General features: G+C 45.4%; 2 protein-coding genes across 5 annotated transcripts in view; one reads left to right on the top strand and one right to left on the bottom strand.

Annotated features, from left to right (window-relative positions):
- The window catches only part of arl6ip5a (ADP-ribosylation factor-like 6 interacting protein 5a), a 467,731-nt gene that overhangs the window by 343,080 nt on the left and 101,851 nt on the right, over positions 1-22,800 (bottom strand). The gene's annotated exons all lie outside the window — the stretch shown is intronic.
- The window catches only part of LOC311024307 (semaphorin-3F-like), a 58,065-nt gene that overhangs the window by 28,525 nt on the left and 6,740 nt on the right, over positions 1-22,800 (top strand). For 2 of the 4 annotated variants that reach the window (XM_084026653.1, XM_084026652.1), the window contains exons 3-13: positions 7,850-8,010; positions 8,350-8,412; positions 8,855-8,974; positions 10,292-10,381; positions 12,096-12,189; positions 14,592-14,711; positions 14,960-15,099; positions 16,134-16,248; positions 21,619-21,688; positions 21,807-21,951; positions 22,138-22,360. In XM_084026653.1, the coding sequence (XP_083882779.1) occupies positions 7,850-8,010; positions 8,350-8,412; positions 8,855-8,974; positions 10,292-10,381; positions 12,096-12,189; positions 14,592-14,711; positions 14,960-15,099; positions 16,134-16,248; positions 21,619-21,688; positions 21,807-21,951; positions 22,138-22,360 (1,341 nt within the window). The remainder of the gene's footprint in view (positions 1-7,849; positions 8,011-8,349; positions 8,413-8,854; positions 8,975-10,291; positions 10,382-12,095; positions 12,190-14,591; positions 14,712-14,959; positions 15,100-16,133; positions 16,249-21,618; positions 21,689-21,806; positions 21,952-22,137; positions 22,361-22,800) is intronic. The other 2 variants (XM_084026655.1, XM_084026654.1) reach the window with 1 other exon arrangement.

The raw sequence follows: 22,800 nt of genomic DNA, 5'->3' as shown, positions 1-22,800 counted from the left end.
TGAAAGTGAATTGAGGGCTACATTTAAACTGAGACAGAAAATCAAGACTAGAAAAGTAATGATTACAATGAAATATACGGTGATTAACAGTTTTGCAATAACCTTGTGGAGTGGCACTTTAATACCGTTCTTGCTGTCAAATCAAGTTTGAAGTAAGGCGACGGCGAGCAAAGGTGCTTGTGTTGATGCTTTGTATGTGTGGGCCAGGTGTTTGTACAGGCAAAGCTGTTATGTCTGTGTTTCTTCTCCTAGCAGCAATCTGCAGAGCCGGTCTCTCCACCAAGATTCACACACACACACGCACACACACACACACACACACACACACACACACACACACACACACACACACACACACACACACACACGCACACACACGCACACACACACACACACAGGATTCAGCCAAGCCTGACCACGCCACCGAGAGCACATCACAAAACATTCCCATTCCTTTATGTTCCCGGCTCTGTGGCATTGCCAGTGGGTCAGATCCTATCTCCGGATCTTGTGCCCTTGCATATTTGTTATCTGCTGAATGACGCGTCCTATCTGATGTGACACAGTGGCCGAGCGTCCTGACCGCTTTTATTATCCTCCGTCCCACGGAGTGACTAAGCTGAGGCAAGCAGCTGCTGCGTTCGCATGCTGTTATCGTTCCCTTTCATTTAACTAACCTCATACCCACTCACCAGTAATCACACAGGCATTCTTTAACAACTGTGTCACTTCTCTGCTGGCTTTGAAGCGTGCAGCTTATACAAACCCAAATAACTCATGTAAATGTTTGACACGAAGACAAGTCGTGTTGAAAGGAGCCGTTGAAGGAGCGCGGAGGAAGGCACTGAGGCCCGGAGAGTAACTGATTAGAAGTGACTCTGCTAACAAGATAGCAGCGCAGGTGCTAGTTCCGCGGCCACACACTTGTCCGTATGCAGAAGAGGGCCCTCTTATTCTCCATCTTCACGTTTGTGAGTGTCTGTGATTGCCCCTATATTAGGCACTTCCTTATCCTGCAGATACAGGAAATCACTGTGAGAAAGGTTTGCTGGATTAAGATAAGAGGCAGATCCAAAGATACATCTGGATGGAAGCCAACTCAACTCTGACTGCATTCAGTTAAACTGACATTTTTCAATCAGCAACAGTAAAAGAACTCAACACATTGTCTCGTTTTGTCAAATGCACACACACTTCAAGATGCTTGCATTTTTTTGTGCTTTTTTATGGACAGGACACTTTGTGAGAAGGTGCATGTTAAGTTACACACACAATTAAATTACCAAAGTCAATAGTTGAACATTTCAGTTGCAACTTAAAGCTATACATTTCATTTTGTTTTTAGTGACCCATGTGGGAGAAAGTGGTAGTGATACCCAGCAGCAGAGTTCTTATACGAAAACTTCTCATTTAACTGCAGCAGATTCTGACAGTCAGCTTTGCGCAATCCTGGTTCTGGTCCACTTTTGCCTCCCTTCCCTCGAGATGGTCCAGGAATACGGCCTCCACTAGCTCAGTGTGGGTTTTCTTTCCTGGCGGAGCAGGAAGACAGAGGAGGAGCCACTGCCTCCCATCGGAGCTCAGACTGCAGGTCGAAGGCAATAGCAAAGCCAGATCTGGGTCTGTCGAGGGTGGGCTGGTTGATGTTCCTCACAGTAAAGAAACGGAATATAATGTTTTTCAATTAAGTAGAAACATATTTAAATCAGAGCCAATCACCCACAGAATATTATCATGAACGAGAATCATTGGCATGCTAACAAAAGATAAGTGAGCAGAAAACTGCTGAGTTGACATTAGAAGGCAACATTACAGTTGGATGAAGTCACGCTGCAGATACACAAGCAGTTACCCGTGCGCTCTATCTCACTCCGATTATCAGAGTCTCTTCTGTTTTTTTTGCAAACATAACAATCAGCCTAAACTCAAGGGAACAAATGCACCTCTATGCAGGTACACTTCCTAACTAGTTCACTCATACCAATGAATGAGAAAATCAAATCCTTCCATAAAGCAATGCGTGCACAGTCCAGTAAGCCTCTTTCACCTGTGGCGCCTCCACTTATTGCTTCTCCTTGTTAAAAGTTGACCCAACTGCCAACTAGGCAACATTACAAAAAAAGCAATGTGTCTTTTGTTTGGAAGCTCTATCATTACTGTTGAAATGAAGCGTGGCCTCTGAAGAGTAATAAGACTGTCTTAACTGGATTTTTCCTTCTCTGCGTTGACAGCGTTCAAAATATTTGGCCAGGATTCCTGACAAGCGCTGCCTTTGATGTGCGAGAGCACGCCGCCTCTCCCGCCCCCTCTTAAACGCCCTAATTATCACCCCTGTCACTCCGGTGCCGTGCGTGTGAACGAACACACCTCTCCCCGACAGGTTGGAAACTGCCTCAGGATGCTGCTCAGGTAGTGCGGCTTGTTTATGATGCGCCAGGGGCTAACGGGGTATTTCTGTCGCTTTGTGAGCAGCCCACAAGATGGGATGAAAACCTGCTGCAGTACAAGAATGTTCAGTTAGCGTTGATCATATCTTATGTCTTCCAGCCTTAGTGCTCCACTGTGATCTCTGGACAGAAGGACACCGTTTCTAATTATCGACCGCACGCTCCACACGGGGGGAAACCACAGACCTGTGAATTGAGCCCGTGATTGCTACACACTTCGCTCCGCATTGCTCATCGCTCCATCCTGTTCTCTCTTCGCATCACCATCCCCCATCCTTTCTTACCCTCGCTGGTTCTCCACAAGGAGCTTCAAGCAGCAACATGCCCTGCACTGTCATTGGCAGCGGCCTGTGCTTTTAATTTACCCCAATTTGAAACCAGAGAAATATGCAGTGGGGCGTAGCACCCGTATGAGTTTCATGCAGTGAGTGCGTGCCGCACTGTCAAGTACTCGGATGTGTACTTACTCCTTTCTTTTCAATGTTTTGTTCGGTTTTCCATGATCCAATCACTTACCCGACGCTTCTTGCGAGTTTGCCAGGAAAGTTACGAACGGGGCGGACTGGGTACTGTTTAGTCACGCTGGATGCAGTAACCGCTCCCTAATGAGAGCAAGTTCTGATGTTACTGGCGGAGTAGGATGCATTAACAGCTGAATATGAGACATAAAATCCAGTCTTCCCTTTTCCCTCCTGTGACACCGCGGTGGGAAATCATGTCGTATAAGACAGCATTGGCATTTGCCTTTTTTTGTATTTCTGGAGATGTGATCTTGAGAGTGCACTCCGCACTGGCAGTGTACATATCCTGTCCAAACGTATTTCCAAAGTAAACTCGGCCCGTCGGCTATTAATTTAAGATGGAGAGATATGCTATAACATGCCGGCCTGCAGCCCCTGAGATCACCGTCAGCAGCCAAGTATTCTCTCAGGAGGAGGAGGCCTGGCTCGCTCTGACAGTGAGGCATGTTCCTCTTCTGTGTTTCTAGACCTCATTTAACCATGCGAGCCGACAAAAACATGAGTCTTATTTATAATGGTCCGAGGAAAGGGCTGCAATCAGATGAAACAACCAATACTTCTAGTAGAGACCAGCTCCACCGCTGCAGCTCAGAGATTAGCAAGAAACACCTGCACAAGTCTGCAGACACGCATGCAGGAAGACAGGGTTGCATTTACCAAAACCAGAATGTACAGTGAAGGAAGAACTCAGGTACTCACAGCAAGCCGTTATCAATCTCATGAAAGCAAAACTAATGCAATAGAAGATATTTTGTTCTGTGTACTTGTTTGGCTCCTTGTGTTAGTGATGGCCCAAGCTTCTGTGCAACTGGATAGACTTCCCTGCTCAACAAATCCCCAAGACAATATTGTAGCGGTTGAGGTGGCACAGGTAGTGGTGGTGTGTGTAAGTGTTTTAGGCAGGATGAACTGCTTTTTAAGAGGTCATAGAGAATCCTACTAGTGTACCACTGGAAGCATCTGTACACAAACAAGACCCTCAACCTACTAGCATTAAAGTCAGAGAATGTGTGTTTCTAGCCATAAACTTGGACAGTGGGTGAGAGGCACCTACCTGACATTCAACTAGAATGTGTTCAGAACTCCCTTCTTCTTGTATACCAGAGGTGTGGTTAAGTTGTGGGAACCAGCAGTGGGCACCTTGCAGCACCTTGAGATGCTGGGAGAGAGAAGAGGACTGAAGAGGAGCGGTACCTGATCGCCTCTCACATGTGGAACCAAAGCACTCTCCTGTTTAATCACTTCACTTTCAGCCTACCACACTTGTGTACACGAAAGATTGAAAATGAGAGACAGAAAAAAAACTCTCATGAACGGACTTCTTATTTGCATGCAAGTGCATGCACGCTGGCGTAGAGAGGGAAGTGAATGAATAAAGGGAGAGACATTGAGTGCTGGGATCAGATTCCCTCACCGGCTTACTTTCACCTCTAATAGAGCCATTGCCATTCCACAGGGGGGAAGCGGTGCGTTCCCGAAACAAAGCCCTCGCTGTGTGCGCACAGACCCCCCAGAGTGAACCTAAACCGTACACGCAGTAATGGGCTACTTCAAGAGTTTATCTGGCTCTAATAGACACACTTGTACACTGCTCCCAGCCTCTAAATCTCCTGGATACGTCGGAAAATGCTGTCATGGCCTAATGTGGCTGACAAAGAGCACAGCAGTCCAGCCACTCTGAGCCTTTCCTGTTCAACATTGTAATCTGCTACTGAGAGAATGTGTGGCGCGGGGGGAACGGCGGATCGGAGGGGAGCGGGCAAGTCGAATGTATCTTTGACTGGTTGAATATTTCAGGAATCTTTCTTGCAGATGTAATTCACTTTGTTGGTCATTTGAAACTCAGCCTGACTAATTTGTTATTAATGCAGCAAAAATATGCCTCTGCTACCTTCTGGGATTCACCACACTCTTTAACACAACCCTGTGAATTCCCTCTTTAATCTTTTCAATGCAGGCAGCCCTCAGCATCACTCTTGATCTGGCACATAGCAGCACAGGCTCTCTCTTTGCATGTCTTTCCAAGCTGGTTGGGACTGGGTGTCTGCCTGGTCTGAGTCCAGGGACCCGCTGGATTTGTTTTCACAGGCGGCGTGACCTCCAGGGCGGCGTAGCAGCCGAGCCCAGTCTGCTGCCATTATACGTCCTCGATCAACATTTCATAGGAGCACAATGCTGTGTGCCCCCGCCTGAAGCGAAGGTTGACTTTGGGACTGAGCTGTGAAAGGCTGACAGAATGGGGAATTATGTCCATTAGCTAGAATGACTTCACACGTTTTCTACCAGATTCCAGACTCTTTACTTTTTTTCCTTTCTTCTTTTTGACGGTGCATTCACACCAAGTTGGTACACTTAATTTGGGCCAGTTTGGATGCTGTCAATCGAACCCTGGTGTGGACCAAACAATCGCCGACTCCGGTGCAGCCGTCGTCTGGTGTGAAAGCAAAACAAACCGACTACGTGATTTTATGAGAGCAATGTTTTTTTTAGCATAATTTCAAAAGATGATCTACTTATAAATCCATCTGCTGATCATGAAATGTATTCTGAAAACAATCTTATAATTGGTTTGTGTAAGGCCATGTATCTATCATTTGGTAACCATGGTAACACTTTTATTAAGCCCTGAATCATTACTGTGCATCCCCTGTCATTGTTCTTTTAATTTGCAGTCTAATAATTTGAATTGCATATGATCAGTTATTTCTTTGTGAGCTCTTTGTGGCACCAAAGATCATAAATAATAAATATACACATCAGAAGGTGCATAAAGCTGTCAGTCTGTGTAACTTCACGTTTGCTCCTCTTGGTGTGGGTTTGTGTGTTGGTGTGAACAAGAACTAAAATGCAACAATGTGTTATCCCCCCCCCCCCCTTGTTCCGGAGGAAATGAACCAAATCACAACACCCTCATCTAACAGGCTTAGGTCTCCAAGAATATTACAGATTAGATGTATATGATAAGGTGCGAGGACAGACATTTCATTACAGTGTTGATTTTTTGACTGGGATGTTGAATTTGGACGTTTGAATATGCGCGTCATCGTGTGATTATGAGATTAGATTACGTGTGTTTGTTTCTTAATGTGTGGCTCTCTGCCGGGTGTGTTGTTGCAATGCACCGTTCACATTCCCCCCTTCAGCTGACAGATGGTCCCATCCAGCTACTCTCTGACAACAAACACACACTGAGGAGTCGCTGACAACCTGCTTCAGGAAGGGCTTCGACCGGCCCTCGGAATGTGTGTGTGTGTGTGTGTACAATGTGAACATATCTGCACACACACACACTCACACACACACTCACATACACACACACACACACACACACACACACACACACACACACACACACACACACAGGAGTGTATGGGGACTCATCATTCAACTTAAGTCTCCAACACAAATAATCCCAGGGTCCGGCCACATGTTGCATCTCCTCTGCCGTGGGCTCTGACAGCTGTCAATCACCCCGCTGACCCGTAAACAGTCCTCCGGCAGCCACAGTTATTAAATCAAACTGTACAAATATAGCAAATCTAACGCTATTAATCTGTGCTTATTGATGTAACCCTTGTGTTAAATTTAGATCTGGCAGCAAAGTCTGGTAATATCAGATTCCATAGGGAGTCTGTTTAAAAAGGTCTCTAGATGGTGTTTATTTTAAGGCCCGACAGTGGACACGTTGATGGCTTTGCATGCTTTAGTGTCCAGACGTCTTCCGCAGAACCACCTAACAACCTCGGCAGAATGTTCCTCGGTCACTTCAAACATACTGCACATACAGAGCTCGGTGGTTCAGCGGTTATTCATCAACTGCCCGAAACATTTTTCAGATCTTGAAACGATTCTTATTTTTCCAAGTCTCCGCTGTTGCTTTTTAAGGTCCGACACCCAACGTTGATTTTACACTGCTCTCCTTTTATTACACTGGCACTCTCGTCTGTTCTGATAAATCATTTGTAAACAGTGAAACAAAGCTAACTGTATTTGACAGTTTGCCCTCTGGCTTTCCCTTCGCCACATCTTTGGCTGCTAAATCAACAGAAAAGAACTCAAGTTAACCTCAAAGTGTGGTTCCCTTTTTTTCAGCTTACCGCGGTCTGTTAGCTGTAGAATAAAGCCAAACAGTGAAACGGGACTTTCCTGCTGTTTGAGTAAAACCTCCGTGTTTGTCCAACAATATGAGGGCCACCCTCTAATGCCTCCACCCTATAGATTGTGGAGGAGTGTGTGGCCCTCATATTGTCCAACAATATGAGGGCCACCCTCTAATGCCTCCACCCTATAGATTGTGGAGGAGTGTGTTTGTCTACGGTGTGGCAGTGGCCTCTCTGCCCTGCCTGTACATGGTCGCTGAACCGAGAAGAACATATCAAACAAACACTTCAACATGGGTTGTAGGAGGATTGGGTTACTGTCGACGTGAGCGGACTAGTCCAAGCGTAGTTCTATCAAAAGGTGCACACTCAAAGAGCAGCGTCCAAAAAAAGCATGGAGCGGTTTAAACCTAAACTCATCCACCTTATGACTGTATATGTGATATAAGTGGAGTAGACATCGTATCCATCTGTTAAACTACTGAGTCTGTCTCTTCAGACTTCCGACTGGTAGTCACAGACAGCCATTGATGACTTTCTAGGTCCTCTGATCCACTCAGGCGGTATTAAGCCATCAACACAGTGTGACAGACACTCAGTAGCACTTGTCTCTAATGCGCGGTGTTCAGTTACAACCGTGTTGGTGGAAAACCATCAGATAAGTCCACGCCGGCATGCAAGAGCGGCATGAGGAATGTGTCAGTTGTGCATGCATGCGTGTGTGAAAATGTGCGCGTGCACCGCAGCTGTCGTTAACGGACGTATTTGTGTCTCCGCACAGAGCTGAGGTCCACCGGTACCGCTCATCACTTCGCCTACCTCCTCAACACGTCCGACTACCGGATCCTGCGTATGGATGAGGACCACGACCGCATGTACGTCGGCAGCAAGGACCACATCCTGTCCCTGGACCTCCACGACATCAACAAGGACCCACATATCGTAAGACCATTCCCATGCCCTGTGTACCCTAAACTCTGTTCCACTGCGATGAAGTAAGAGCCTTCACCTCTGCGCACAACAGCCCCCCAAGGCAAAATGTTCTGTTCTGTTGCTCCAGCAGCAGCTGGTTAGCTCACATCTAGGTTGTGTTGGGGTGCACTTTTTTCTGGTGACGGGTCATTAAAACGCTGTAATTGGGTTATGGCAATCCCAACAGGACTAATATTAACCAGGGTGGATATCCCGTTTGCGGTTTGAGCTCAAACTTCTCATAAAGGCCAGTGATGTGTAACAGGGTTGGACCGTAACTATAAAATGTCCTCTGTTCCTCCGTCGCAGATCCACTGGCCGGTGTCCGAACGAAGACGGATGGAGTGCCTCGTGAGCGGGAAAGATGCCAATGTAAGTACGCCTGTTGACAGCGCTCATAAGCCCAGCAGGGTCGTTCAGCTGAGGTGATTTCCATCAACTTGATGGGTTTAAAAAAAAAAAGAAAATATGTCGCTTTTTATACCCTAAGAAGTATGCAGCGCCCTCCATTGTGCAGGTTGGTTTTAATGTGAGGAACCTGTAAAAATCACCTGAATTGGCCCAGTAAAAGCACTGGTTCCCTTCAGTCTCGCCAAGGAGACAGGAATGGAGCAGAGAAACCCAGTCAATGTCACCGTGCTCCTCTCTGCCAGGCCAGGCTGGGAAGCACAACACCACTGGCAGATAGTTTGATATTCACAGTATTGCTGGTTTATTTTTAGCCACTTAGAGGTGCACCAGTAAGTGGCTATGAATTGCTTCTTCATTTCGATGTTTATTGCAGTTTAATAGACTCTGGTCTTTATGTCTCCAGGAGGAGTGTGCGAACTTCATCCGTCTGGTGGAGCCGTGGAATCGGACTCAGCTGTACGTCTGCGGGACAGGAGCTTACAATCCAGTCTGTACCTTCGTCAACCGCGGGCGCAGACCTCAGGTCAGCATTAAAGACTCAATGTACAAGGCGAGGTGGTGACATGTCCATACATCAACTGAGCAAGCATAAACAGCTTTCTCCATCTGCATCATGAATGGCATAGCTTTGGCCTCTCCTTTTTTTGTTTTTTTTCACTCTTTTGCCCAAATTCTGACTCTCCATCCACCTTACGCTAGGTTCCCTTTACGATTTCCCTCCATCATTAAGCCTGCTCGAGATACCATGTCTCCGTGTCTGGCAAAGCAGCCAGCGCCGCTTCACCAGCACACAGCTGTCATCCCCCAGTGAGCCGTAAAGCTACTCTGTTTAGTCTCAGCTTTTAATGGGACCTCTTGAATTTCCTAAACCAAGCCAGGCATCGCCACCTCGCGTTACTCCCCTTTAACACCTCACTCTTCCTTAAATATCACACTTGTTCCCTAATGGTGACCGGGGGACTTTTTAAATAAAAAAAGTAAATTTCCCATTTGACCGCCCCTCTGCGATGTACGGCGCCGTGCGGAGAAGTTGCAACGTCAAGAACGGCTCGCACGAGTCCCTCGCTGCACGCGGTTCCTACGTGACCCTTCGCTAACGAAGGGCTTCCATCCATTCCCTCGCCGATCCATCCGCCCCTTCATGCATCCAGGCCACCCGCCAGCCTCTGCCATGTGAGACGTTGGGTAATTGGAAGTGGGAGCTCCCATTATGGGGTGCCAGTGGAATGTTCCAGTTCTAGTCCATTAATGAGAGGGCTGTTTTTTTCTCCGTCACATTGAACAGACAGGTCAGAGTCTCCCCCACCAACCCCCGTCTCCCCTCCGTGACCACTTTCCTCAGCTGGACAGACATGAAATGATGATCCTCCACACAGACACATGCACCCACATATCCGGACACACAAGGAAACTTGTCATTATTAATTCAACGTTCAGATTGATTGTTATGATTTGATTACACCACGGCAGGGTGTGTTTTTAAGTCCTTCAGAGCTTTAATAGGAGCCTTGTAGCTTTTGTAAACGGTATTAAGCAAATGTTATGCTTTGGCAGCAGCTTTGAGGGGAATGTATGTAGCATACTATGAGAGCCTTTATTGACTCTGAACCGCATGATAGAGAACCATCTGGTCCAATAAAGCTACACATGTTCCTCGCACACACACCTATATATGTTCCAAATGCACTTGCATTCTATTAATTTCAGTAGCATTGGTTTGGGGAGTTTCTCCCTCTTGTCTCGAAGTCCAGACGGATTCAAGAGATACAAGTGGAGTTCAGGGAGGTCCTTCCTCATCCGCGGCGTAACATCCAGACTGTGTTACTGTCTCCTGTTTTAGACGTCCATGTATCTGCAGATGGCCCAGGCCAGAGGAAGGGCTAGCCGCGCAGCCGAACCCAGCGCGGTGCACGAGACACTTGGACTAAAGGTGCGATGTGGGCCCCTGTCTGCAGCGCAGGCCCTGCATACTGCCGGTGCTCTCGGTCACCAGCGGCATGCTCCCTCTCTTTGTGTCTGAGCACATCTTTTTTGTTGTCACCATCTTTAACCTGGCCATCACCCGTTTATCTCCGTAACATTTGGCATGCAGTCTTTCCCAGTCTGTGCACCGTCTTCACGTTTGTGTCGTGTGGAATCGCATTTAATGTCATCTCATTTGGTTTCAATCACATTTCCTTTGTGAAAGCCTCGTTGTCTTATCACACTTTCATGTCATTGTCCATTTGTGCTTTGCGTTTTTTTTGTGTGTTAAATGCCACAATTTGCATGAGAGCTGGGTTTTCAAGTGGAATTGGCTTCTCAGGCTGCTAAAAGAAAATTCAGTTGACTTTTGCTCGTCTCAAATCTGATTAAATACGCTTTCACTGCTCTTCAGTGCATGGCATATTCATTTTGATTTTGCATATATTTAGCAACCCCCCACGAACAACAGATAACAGAGTCATTCATCCCGCTTATCTGAGACAATGCAGGATGTCCCACCCATCAGCCTTCACCGCGCCGCGCCCTCCACCGCCTGTAGGAATGTGGTGCGGCCTCTCCCACAGAGGCGGCGGGACTAGTCAGCATCAGAGTTGACCCTCTCCCACAGCAGGCCCTGTTAGCCCAGAGCAAACACCAGCCATCTGTAACCAACTAGCTGTACAGCAAAGGAAATAAAGAGCCACATACTTGAACGTGTCTCCACTGTTTGAGCTCTCCAAGCAGAGAGGGACTCTTGTAGGACATAAAGGCTTTAGGTAAATCATTATTCTTTTTTTTTTTTTTTTTTTTTTTAGTAGATTTAATTTTTTAAATATGTTGCAACTTTTATGCAGGGGCATACAGCAAGGTTGTAAAAACAAGTTTCTCTCTGGTACACATAAATGTTTGTGACCCTTTTTTTTCTTCTTTTTTTTTACGCGTCAACATCTGGCATGGCTGGGAGTGAGCTGCCAGCACCTCCTTATTCGCACAAGCACTGATTTTAATCAAACACGAGTGGGGAATTGCACAAGGCCATATGTACGATCCAATGAAGTGACTTTGGCATAGTGCCACATTGTCTCCCCTGCTTTAGTGCTGATGGACAGTGACAGAGATGACTCCATTTCTGCACCCGTTGGGAGTTAAAAATGGGAATTGGTCCATGAGGCGGGGCTACAGGACATGTCATCGCATGCCACTGATTCATTTCTCCCCCCCCTCGCTCACATACACAAATTCCTGCCAATCACTTCTCAGTGCTTGCGTGCGGTGATGCCACGAGCAGTGAGCATCAGTCATCCAGCCTCCATCCCAGGTTTGTTTTCATTGTGCTGGATTACAGGTGTCAGCAGTAGGCCTTGCACAGCCATAGGCACCCAGAAGCTGAGAGATATTTGGCATGCGACTTATTATGCCGAGAGGAGCAGCCCACGACACATTGTTTTCCGCAGCAGAGTGGCGTAGAGGCGGATTAGAAATTCCTCGCTTTTCCCCGCATGTATTTTTCTGTATGAACGCACGCTCATTATTCTAATACTTCATCTCCCATCAGGCTGTATTGGTTCCACAGGAGCACATTCGCTGCCTCCTTTTCCCCGTGCAAAGGGGAATCGCGGTGACAAGATGAAGAGTGGTGAATTTATTCACGTCTCCGTATGATTTTTTTTCCATTTCAGGAAGAAATCTTCCATTTGGAGCCGGGCAAAGTGGAATCTGGGAAGGGAAAGTGCTCCTACGACCCGAATCTCAACAGCGTGTCAGCGTTGATCAGTGAGTATCCTCTAGGCGTGGTCAGATGAGGGCGTGTAGGCGCGGGTACAGTGAGGCCTAGCAATTTTCATAGCAACAGCAGTGTTATCCCATATGGATTTTTCATCTTTTATCTCCTATTTCTCTATAAAGCACCGTCTTATAATGTTGCCGAGCTTTGTTAACAGAAGATATTTATCGTCTGCCATTGAAGAAGAAGTCTGGAAGGTCAGGCCAAGTGTCCTTTTCCATTCTGTGCCTATTCCCCACAGTGAGCTGCCTAATCTAATCAGCCTAATCATTATATCCTCAGGAATATTTCCTTGGTAGGGTGGAGATGGGCACAGTAATATGTGCCTATTAATATGTGAATCCCTCACTGGGGAATTAGTGCCTTCCAATCCAAATATTTCGGACATGTTGGGAAAGTTTTTCAGAGCTTTTTTTCGCAATTTGAAAAGTAAAATGATATTCATTCCCATATTTACCAGTGCTCATACAGTTTTATTTGCCACAGAGCCTGAAGTCTTTGCACATGTTTTAGTAGTCAAACAATCACGTACTTACAAAGGCTACCATTATATTTACAGACGAGTGACCAATGAAAGGAAAAATCTGAATCAAATGAAAAATGAATGCAGACCCTCCCATTGAGGGAACTAGGGGTCAGTGGATGGTTTGATGGGTATGAAAGTAATGTGGAAAAAAACATCCAATGAGGGAATATTTTTTGGATGACCGCCGTTCTGCGGGTGGAGAAACAATGCAATGGAGCATTGAAGCTGTTTTTGAGGCTTACGATGGCCTGACACCTTACAAAGACGTGTATGTTAGTGTCATAATGTGGGTGTAGTGTCAGAGGAAAGTCATCGCAGCAAAATATTGAAAATAAATCTACTTTACTTTAGTGGTAGTTTCACATTCTACCCGTCCTGTTAGAGTAAAGCTACATGTGACAAGGCCCGGTTGAGCTTATCATGTCTTGTGACCTCTGCCCATTTACCCAAGGTCACCTAGTCAGGTCCAGACCACACAGTTGCCGCCAGTGAAAGGCGATCTTCTCTCTGTGGGCTGAGACAGCGGGTGTAAATCACTGGCACCGCTTTCCCACATTAGCGCCACGCCAGCTGACCAGTATGGAACCAGTACTGTCATCCAAGATGGATTTATCTCCAACTTCCACCAGTTAGCATCGCATAAGGGGCACAGGAGTTGGTGTTGATAAGGATTAAGAACCCCGTACCACAACAATAGATTTCCTCGGCTCTCCACCACATTAGACATCCCATCATCCGCGGACGTTTTAATGGGACATCATCAATCCTCATGTAGCGCTGATGAGGACCATGACATTGAATATAATGGTTTCAGGACAGTGTTTTGTTTTGTTTCCCCTGCTCTCCCTCCTGCTGTCTGCTAACTCCGTCTCCGAGGGCTCTGACAGTCACACCTGCTGTCCAGTGGAGCCTTGACAGCAGCTGGAGGACCGACACCTTGCCTTCCTGTGGCTTAACAAGGCTGTTGTATACATGTGTCAGTCCGCACACATGGATGTGCTCATATTTTATGTCTTTATGGAGTGCGTGCAAAGGCTTTTTCAGGAAGCTTGAGCACTGTTTTCAATCATGCTTTATTTTAGGGGTACCTAACATTCTTAGGTTAGTGTTCAAGTTTACTGGAAAAGAACAATTATTTTACAAACACAAGATAATAAGCTTTTAAGAAATGAACCAGGGAAATTGTATAGTTGGGATGGGTTTGAATTTCAATTAACAAATAAGTCATAAGAATTAAGAGAATAATGAATTAAACAGTGTGTTTATCTGCTCAAATATAGAGCCGACGCCATCCTGTCTGAGTTCATAACATCATCCGGAGGTGCGCAGTGAATTTCACTGAGCTGTATTCACTGTGAATAGCAAGCCACACATCGGCTGGTTTACTACTGGTGTGAATTGGCGTCTTTTTCTTGTCCTTGCATTGACTCTGTATGCAATACAGTCATGCACTAATTAAGGGGGCAGGACTGAACAATATTGAATCTTGTCAATAGAGCGCTGTTTCCATTTTCCCTGTAATTAATACAAATTTGCACTGACCTTTCCATTAACCTTCCTCACGACTAACAGATGCATTATCGGTTCCTTTCTAGGACATCTTAGGAAACTACTTTGAGGATTGAGATTTGCATCTTGACCGCCACCATCATCCTTACCACTTCTCACTTGTCTAAATGAGGAAAATGCGTCGACGATGACTTTGTTACGCTGAGCTTCTGTTTTGAGGAATAAAAGAGACCAGAGATGTTGGGTTCTAAATATACATTTTTGAAATAAAAGCCTCGGTGCTTTACGCCAGGGGTGGTGCTGGAATGTCAGAGTCGAGGAATTTCACTAAACTGAACCCTTTTCTCTCTTTCTCAGATGGCGAACTGTATGCTGGAGTCTATGTTGACTTTATGGGAACAGACTCTGCCATTTTCCGTACTTTGGGGACAAAGACTGCCATGCGAACAGATCAGTACAACTCCAGATGGTTAAACGGTAAATGTTCTATTTAGTCTATAAATGATACTGGGGGCTTTCATCCAGCTTGGGAAGCCTTCATGCAGGATTTTTCCCAAAACCCAAACAGGGTTTCAAATGTATAGCTGAAATGAAGAGATTCTGCTCTTTGGATATGTTTAGAATACCTCAACAAGTGATAAACAGGAAATGCTGACAGTTTATAAAAGATCCCAGCCAGATGTTTTCCCCAAATTCATCATCTCGCCACCTCTTCTACCCCACAGATCCCACTTTCATCCACGTACAACTCATCCCCGACAGTGCGGAGAGGAACGACGACAAGCTGTATTTCTTCTTCCGGGAAAAGTCCTCGGAGATGGGCCAGAGTCCTGTGACCCAGTCTCGTATTGGACGCATCTGCCTGGTGTGTACACAGCGAGGAGCGTGTTTGTTTTGGGGTGTAAACATAATGAAAAGAAAACCTGCAGCGATATGAAAAAACAGGCCGGAGCCTCCCGAGGCAAACTGGTGTTTGGTCAACGCTGACGTGCTGGAATCCACATGTGTCTTTAACCTTCCTGTCTACAATGCATCCCTCTGTCTGGGAGGTTGCCCTCTGACCTCCGACCCCCACGGTCTTCTGACCTCTTCTCCCTGGTAGTCCTACAACACTCCAGGGTTGAGTGTGTTCAAAGTTGCGAGTAACTCACTGCATTTAAAAAAATGCAACTTCTCTCCAGTTAAATTTGACTACTAATAAAGTGAGCTGGGCAACAAACAACAATAACAAATGTCTCTGGAGAGCTCATGGGCGTCTTATAGTTTTCATACGGTGTGAGTGTGTGCTTTCCCTTATAGATGTGCGTGTATGTTTGAGCGTCACAGCGGGTGCATGAGCACGGGTGTGAGTGAGAGAATGTGGCGTACGTGTGCTCATCGCCTCAGCTGTTCCACCGTTGTAATTATTTGAGGGGGTCAGGTGCTGACCCGGCACACAAACCCCACCTCAGCGGGCTCCACACGCGGCCTCTGAGGACCCGGTCCTGTCATTCCTGCTTCGCCACACATCTGGATACTCTTACTGCCACACTTTTGTCCCCCATGCACGCCACCAGAAATACTCGGCCGTATACTGTACTCGCCCTGGAAAACGTTTCAACTCCCAAAATGGGAAGTGAAATATTATCTAAAGCACATACTGGTTTCGGCTCTTGGTTTTTACTGGGATAGATTCTGGCCGCGCTCCACCACAGATGGAAGTATCTGAATAGGAGGACAGTGTTTACCATCCCACCCCCCCTTCCTCATTTTAGCTTCCTGGCTTTGCAAACCAACATGTACAGTATAGTGTGTGTGGGAGGCTCCACCTGGGTTTGTTTTCAGTAGAAAGACAGAGGAGGGTGTGAGTTTGAGCGAGTGATGGAGAAACTGTTCTGTGCCCCCCCCCTTCAAATACAGAATGACGATGGAGGCCACTGTTGCCTGGTGAACAAGTGGAGCACCTTCCTGAAGGCCAGGCTCATCTGCTCGGTTCCAGGGGCCGACGGCATGGAGACGCACTTCGACGAGCTCCGTGAGTACAAAGGGAGATTATGCTGCTCCTTTCACTCGTTGGGAGACGAAGTGGTGATTCACAGGTTACCCTGTGTGGGTGGGGGGTGTTGTATGGACCGCATTGTCAATCAAACGTGCGGTCAGCCTTGTGATGTCTTTCCCTCCTGCTTCATTGCTCTTTTGCCAGATTGCATCCTACACAGCTAGCCCTCCACCTGCTTGTTGTTATCATGGATTAATCTGCATATTGTTGTCTATCTTGATTGAGTAATAGTTCTGTCTATAAATTCTCAAATTGCCAAATTGCTTTATCTCACCAAAAACCAAAGATGTAATTAATGAATTAAATATATATTTAAATTAATCAAGACCTTTTGTTGTTTTTCAAAGAAACAAAATCTCTTCTTTGTGCAATTAATCATTTTGACAGAACGTATCGAATGGCAAAGAAAAAAGACAGAAAATGACATGACGGGATTTATTTCAGACATATTCATTTTCGGGTTCCTGTCGTGTATGATCACATCTGAAATATTAAGTAGAGAATAGTCGACTGCGGGGTCTGTTTCTACTGCAGCACCTGCCAAGAGTGTTCTTACACACACACACACACACACACACACACATACACACACACCAGAGCTCCGTCTCTGGCCCATATGGCAGTCCACTCTCATCACATGGCCTATACAGTGGACTGTAATGAGAATGACATACATACTCCCACCACTGTAGTTATCTTTTTCTTTTCTTTTCTTTTTTTTTTTTTGCGCGTGGAAAGGGGGGGGGGGCTGATGGTGGGCAGATCAGATCACCAAGCAGGAATGTCTGAGTGTGAGACTATTAGTCTCTCTGAGGGAAGCTCGTTCCCTTTCTGTCTCACTGGTTTAAAATAGAGCCAAATAGTGATAGGGGACTGATGCGTGAGACAACTGTTGGTCTTGAACTAATCTCAAGAATGAAAAGTGACTGTTGAATATGATGATAGTTTTTTGTCTCTTTATCTGACACATTCTTTGCTTTTTATCTCAACCTGCTTGAAACTTAGCTTTGTTTTTACAGGTGACATTTATTTAGTCCCGCTTTGAACAACTAAAAAAGTGACACACTTGAAAACTATGTGGCCCTTTCGTGTGCAGCCACTAAAAAGAAATCCTGTGAGAGCAGCTCTGTGTGTGAATAGCCTCCCTTTGCCTTTACAAATGTGGGTTCTGGCTTTACTGGTCCGGGCAGTGTTGACTTGGGCGTGCTGTGCAAAGTGGCTCTGCGACGGAGTTGGAGAGTCGTCAGCGTTTGGCGCTGGTGATGATTTTACAGCTTTTGCTCCAATAAGGCTGTAAATGTCTAGTGGGGCAGGCTGGTGAGCGACCAAGGACAGGCATGACAGGGTTGACGTGCCCATAGAGAAGACTGCACATTTTGCTAAGCCGCCATCCCTGCCAAAGACTCCTAGAGGGGACAGTAAATTGGATATGACTGAGTTTCATGCTGATGGCTTCACGTGACTCACTGGAAAGTTTTTTTCTTTACGTAGGAAAATTTAGGATTTCTCAAGGGCAAATTGGTCTTTAACTGTTGCACATTAAATGCAGGAAGAATGTACATTGATAAAAGACTAGTAACTGTACAATCAATACAACAATTACATCCCAGACACAGTTAGATTAGCTTAGTGTATAGCCTTCAGCTGTGGTCAAGAACAACCGACCAGTACGTTGAAAGTTCAGTAATAAACACGTTATAATGGTTTATTTCGTCGGTACAAAAAACAATGTATAAATTACAATGTTTGCCAGGATTTCAGTGCAAAGAAATACTGTAGCCTGCATATAACCGCCCGCAAAAACACAAATTGTGTTCTTTTCACATTTCAAAAGAGCAATATACAACATTCAGAGCATTAATATAGAAGCAAACATCTATTTGCTATGTAAAGATACTTTCCCTCTGTGTGTGTCGTGATCCAAGTTTCACTGTTGACATAGACGAGCCCACCGTGTGCGATGTTAGTGAATGTACTTGTGCGTGTCCCACCAGCTAATTCAAGGCCACTGCTCTCTTATAGCCATAACGGCTAATAACTGCATCCAAACCAATTCACTGTTTGCCGACTGCTCTCTTATAGCCATAACGGCTAATAACTGCATCCAAACCAATTCACTGTTTGCCGTAGTTTACACTATTAGCCCTTTTACCACCATTAGCTACGAGCCACTTGAGAGCCATGTTGAGAGCTGTTTGGAGGCAATTGAAATGCTCCTACTCTCACACTGTGCACCTTTAAAGATGCTGAAAGGCAAATATATTTCCTACGGACAGAGCTAGGCTAGCTAGTTTCCCCTGTTTCCAGTATTTATGTAAGCCTAGTAACTGCCATGGGAATATAGCTTCATATTTATGGTACAGATATATGACTGGTATCTCGTCAAATTCTTGTCAAGAAAGCTTACAAGTACATTTCCCAAAATGTTGAACGACTTCTTTAAGAGTCTACATACAAACGGCGTGTAGTAGGGAGGCACTGTAGATGCATTACCCTGCACAGCTGAAGTTACTTTCAAGCCAGGACAAGTTCACATAGATCAGTTTGCCATGCTTGAGTAGATTCTTAAACCTCTCGACTTGCTTAAAGTTTTAATAAGACCACTCTACAAGTCATTACTGAGAAGTTTGTTGAAATATCCAGACCAGCTGTATTCCTGGTTTGGAAGTCCTTCGCAGAAAGGCATTATAGTAAAGCACGCCTGAGACCTGGGGAGTTTTTACAGTTGGAGTATGTACTTATTGGCTCCACCTGACAACTTGCTTTAATGACCCAGAGTGATTTAAAACACAGTGTTAAAATGATTTTTCATAGCATCATATAAAAAATAGAAAGATGCTCCTGCATTTTAGATGCATAACGTTTTAACACAAGTCTACAATCAATAGCTAGAGACATGAAAAGAGCCGAATGGGGTAGAAATTATATTTCTTTTGAGGAAATGGGCGGCTGAGATTTTTATTGCTATACAAACACTGGAAGAGGGCTGTGGAATATGGATCCTTTTCTAGCTGTTATTAACAGACAAGATCCCCTGGAGCTAGTCATCACTGCCCCTGTCAGGTTGGCTTTTATTACAAATCACAGAGCTCCTTTTCCACCATGTTTTCCTAAAAGTCTGATCTGTTTGTGTGGACTGCATACAGTCCATGATAGCTCTGTCTCGGCCTCAGCGTCATCTTGTCTGCATACACGCTCACTTGCGTGTTCTCGTGTGCAAATTGCTCAGTTCTGCAGCACAGCAGCTGTATGTCATGACAAGGATCGTGTGTTGTGTAACACCCACGGCAGCCCATCATGTTGCATCCATGCTAACCCATGACCGTTCCACGGCTCCGGCCTGGCAGCTGTGGAAGATGGCGTGGCGGTGGTATGTATGGGTGTGATTTTGGGGGAATTTGGTAGCTACTGAGAAATGCGCACGCTATCTCGGAGCTTTGTGCTTTTATCCAGGAGTGAGCTAAAGGCTGCAGAAAGTCCCAAGAGGAAGGCTTGACTGTACAGACACGCTAATGTGGACAGGACCAGAACCCAGAAGTTCAGATGCAAAGACAATGCTCACCCCCTCCATGTATCGGAGCAGAGCAGCCTGACAGCTAATTTCTCATGCTGGTCTATATGGGACCGCAAGTGCATAAATCTCAATTGGTATACATATTTTTTTTACATTGATCAGTTCTCCATCTGTTTCCACACTTCACACAGGGACTAATAGTCATATTTTTAGCTTGATCCCTCTGTCTCTCGCTTGTTGACTGTCTCACCAATCACATCTTTAGTCCACGGTCATTTCCCTGCGCAACTAGGTTGGGAGCGCATTCTCCTTTCCGTGCCGAAGGCCCTTGTCCTATTGTTGGCAGTGAACACACCTCCTGGGACTTGTATTTAGGTCAGGTACCGAACAGGAGAGAGACTTATCACCCATCACATATTTAGCTCCTCTCCTTTGTTGCCATGGACATTGCTTCGGTATCAACAAAAGGATCATCTGAATCAAGAAGTGTCTAATGTCAGAACCTTTGTGATTTAGAGACCTGCAGAATTGGCTTAGGAGTATATGATGCAGCTGTCCTGTGGGAGAGGAGAGACATTTCCTTTCTCATCGAAGTGGAAGACATGAACTATGGATGCAGGAAGCGGAGAATCCCTACACATTGTGTTTAAATTTTCCGTGTCCTCGGGAGCAGTCTCAGGTGGTTTGGCAATCCCGTTGCTCCAGTCTAGACTGTGGAGAACCACACTGTTAGATTTTACTGCTCTGCTGTTAAGTAGCATTGCTCTGAGTGTCTGATGCTTGGATTGGATTGCTTTTTTAAGGTTAGGTGATAACGCCTCTCAAGATTCAGTCGCGAGATGTGTTATCTTGTCAATAAAACCTTCACCTAACGTGTCCTTCCTGAGGGCATTTTTCACTTTCCTGTTGCGCAAGCCGATTGCTGGTTTTACACCTACTGTTTCCGTCGGCAGGATATAAGAATGACAGGAGGGCTGATGGATAGATTTAAAAAAAAAAAAGTTCAAACTTTCTATTAGACTGTATGTTTCTAGTTATTTTAGGTTATTTAATATTGGTGACCAAATGCCTGCACAATTATTTATATTCCCATCAGTCTCCGAAGGTGACGTGCTAATTAGCAGCATTCTAACACGTGAAAGTTAGATGTTTAACACAGAATACATTATACTCTCTAATCAGCATGTTTGCATTGTCATTTCGAGCATGTTAGCATGTGGACATTTGCATTTAGCTTAAAGCACTATTGTACTTAAAGTCCATAAGTTAGTGCCTCTTTAGCGTCTGTACTGTGAGTATTCCTCAGTGAAATGGGATATGTGAGCATTGTACAGTGACCAGAGGGATTTAAATCCAATCCTTAGAATCCGATAGGACTCTAAAAATTATAAAGGCTAAAAATGTAATGATACAGAGCTACTTGTCTCTACAAGTTGAAAACCAGGTATGTGATCTAAAACAGTTATCTAGGCGTCATTGAATCTTGACTTTAAGAACAAAGCCGTTAGCATGGCTGTAGACCCCACATTCACACTTAGCAACACAAAATGTCTCACATGAACCCCTGACCTTTACTCGTTTGATGCAATAATGGACACAAGATTCTACTTTGCTCATTATCCAAATGCAGTAGTGGGTTTTTATGTGTGTCTTCGTTAGTGCATCACACCTTTCCGAGGAAATGTAACCTAAAAGTCTGTCTGGTTAAGAGAGGTTGAGTAGACTAGAAGCTTTATAAATATTGGTAAAGAAGACCACTTGTGCTGTGGAGCGTGATGTTCCAGTCACTCAGACTGTTTGCACTGACGTGATTTCTCTCTATTCTCTTACAGGAGACGTTTACATACAGCCAACACAAGACACGAAAAATCCTGTGATATATGGCGTCTTCTCTGTCTCTGGGTTAGTGTACTATAACAGATACTGTACTCTAATTGGTCCTGTGTTACAGTTTTTCTTTTTCTGTTATTTATTTTACCAGATACATGTTGCTGATCTTTCTCTTACTTTCTGCTCCCAGCTCTGTCTTCAAAGGCTCAGCAGTGTGTGTGTACTCCATGGCTGACATCCGCATGGTCTTCAACGGACCCTTCGCCCACAAGGAGGGTCCCAATTACCAGTGGGTGGCCTACACTGGAAAGATCCCCTACCCTCGTCCCGGCACGGTGGGTTCTAAATCCACACTGACCCCACACACGAATCCCACAGTGATCTGGCATAACAGCAGCTTTTCTCCGCCTCAGACCAAACTCAGACAAATAGAAACCATCTGAAGGAGATGCAGGCATCAGCATAATTAAATATGCTTTTTTTATTATTATTTTTCATGGGTTTGGCTCTTTTTCGCACAGTGCCCCGGAGGTACGTTCACCCCCAACATGAAGTCCACGAAGGACTATCCAGATGAAGTGATTAACTTCATGAGGAATCACCCTGCCATGTACAACGCTGTGTACCCGGTGCACAAGCGCCCCCTGGTGGTTCGGACCAACGTGGACTATGAGTTCACCACCATCACTGTGGACCAGGTGACGGCAGCAGATGGCAACTATGAGGTGCTCTTCTTAGGAACCGGTGAGTGTTTTGTGATACATTTGATTTCTCTCCATAGAAATTCAGAAAATAGACAAATGCCTGTTTTATACCTGCTTATAAAACCATTAAAGCTTTGTTAGGGATTTTTTTTTCTTACATGCAGTCAGTTTGAACCCATGAACCCCTTTGATCCGAGTCAAAAGGGTGACAGTGTCTGTGAGGAGTTGAATAATGAAGGAAAAATCCCCCCATAGAAATAAATCCCATGTAAGTGGAGGGCTTGTCTCCCCTGCAATCATTTGTCATTAAAAGAAAGGCATTCTTTCCTTTTGTGCTCGAGTGGAAATTTAACCAATCAAAGGGTTTGTACCTCGCTCTGTTCACACAAAGTAAACAACGGGAGATTTGTACCTGGAGGGCAGGGGTGGATAACAGCAGGAGGGAAAGAAACAGGGGGTAGGAAGAAGAGAGAGGGGGGG

This window comes from Eutrigla gurnardus, assembly GCF_963514095.1.
Source record: "Eutrigla gurnardus genome assembly, chromosome: 2".
NCBI classification, from domain to species: Eukaryota; Metazoa; Chordata; class Actinopteri; order Perciformes; family Triglidae; genus Eutrigla; species Eutrigla gurnardus.
Note: the sequence above shows the minus strand (reverse complement) of the source record. Positions and strands in the feature narration are given on the sequence as shown.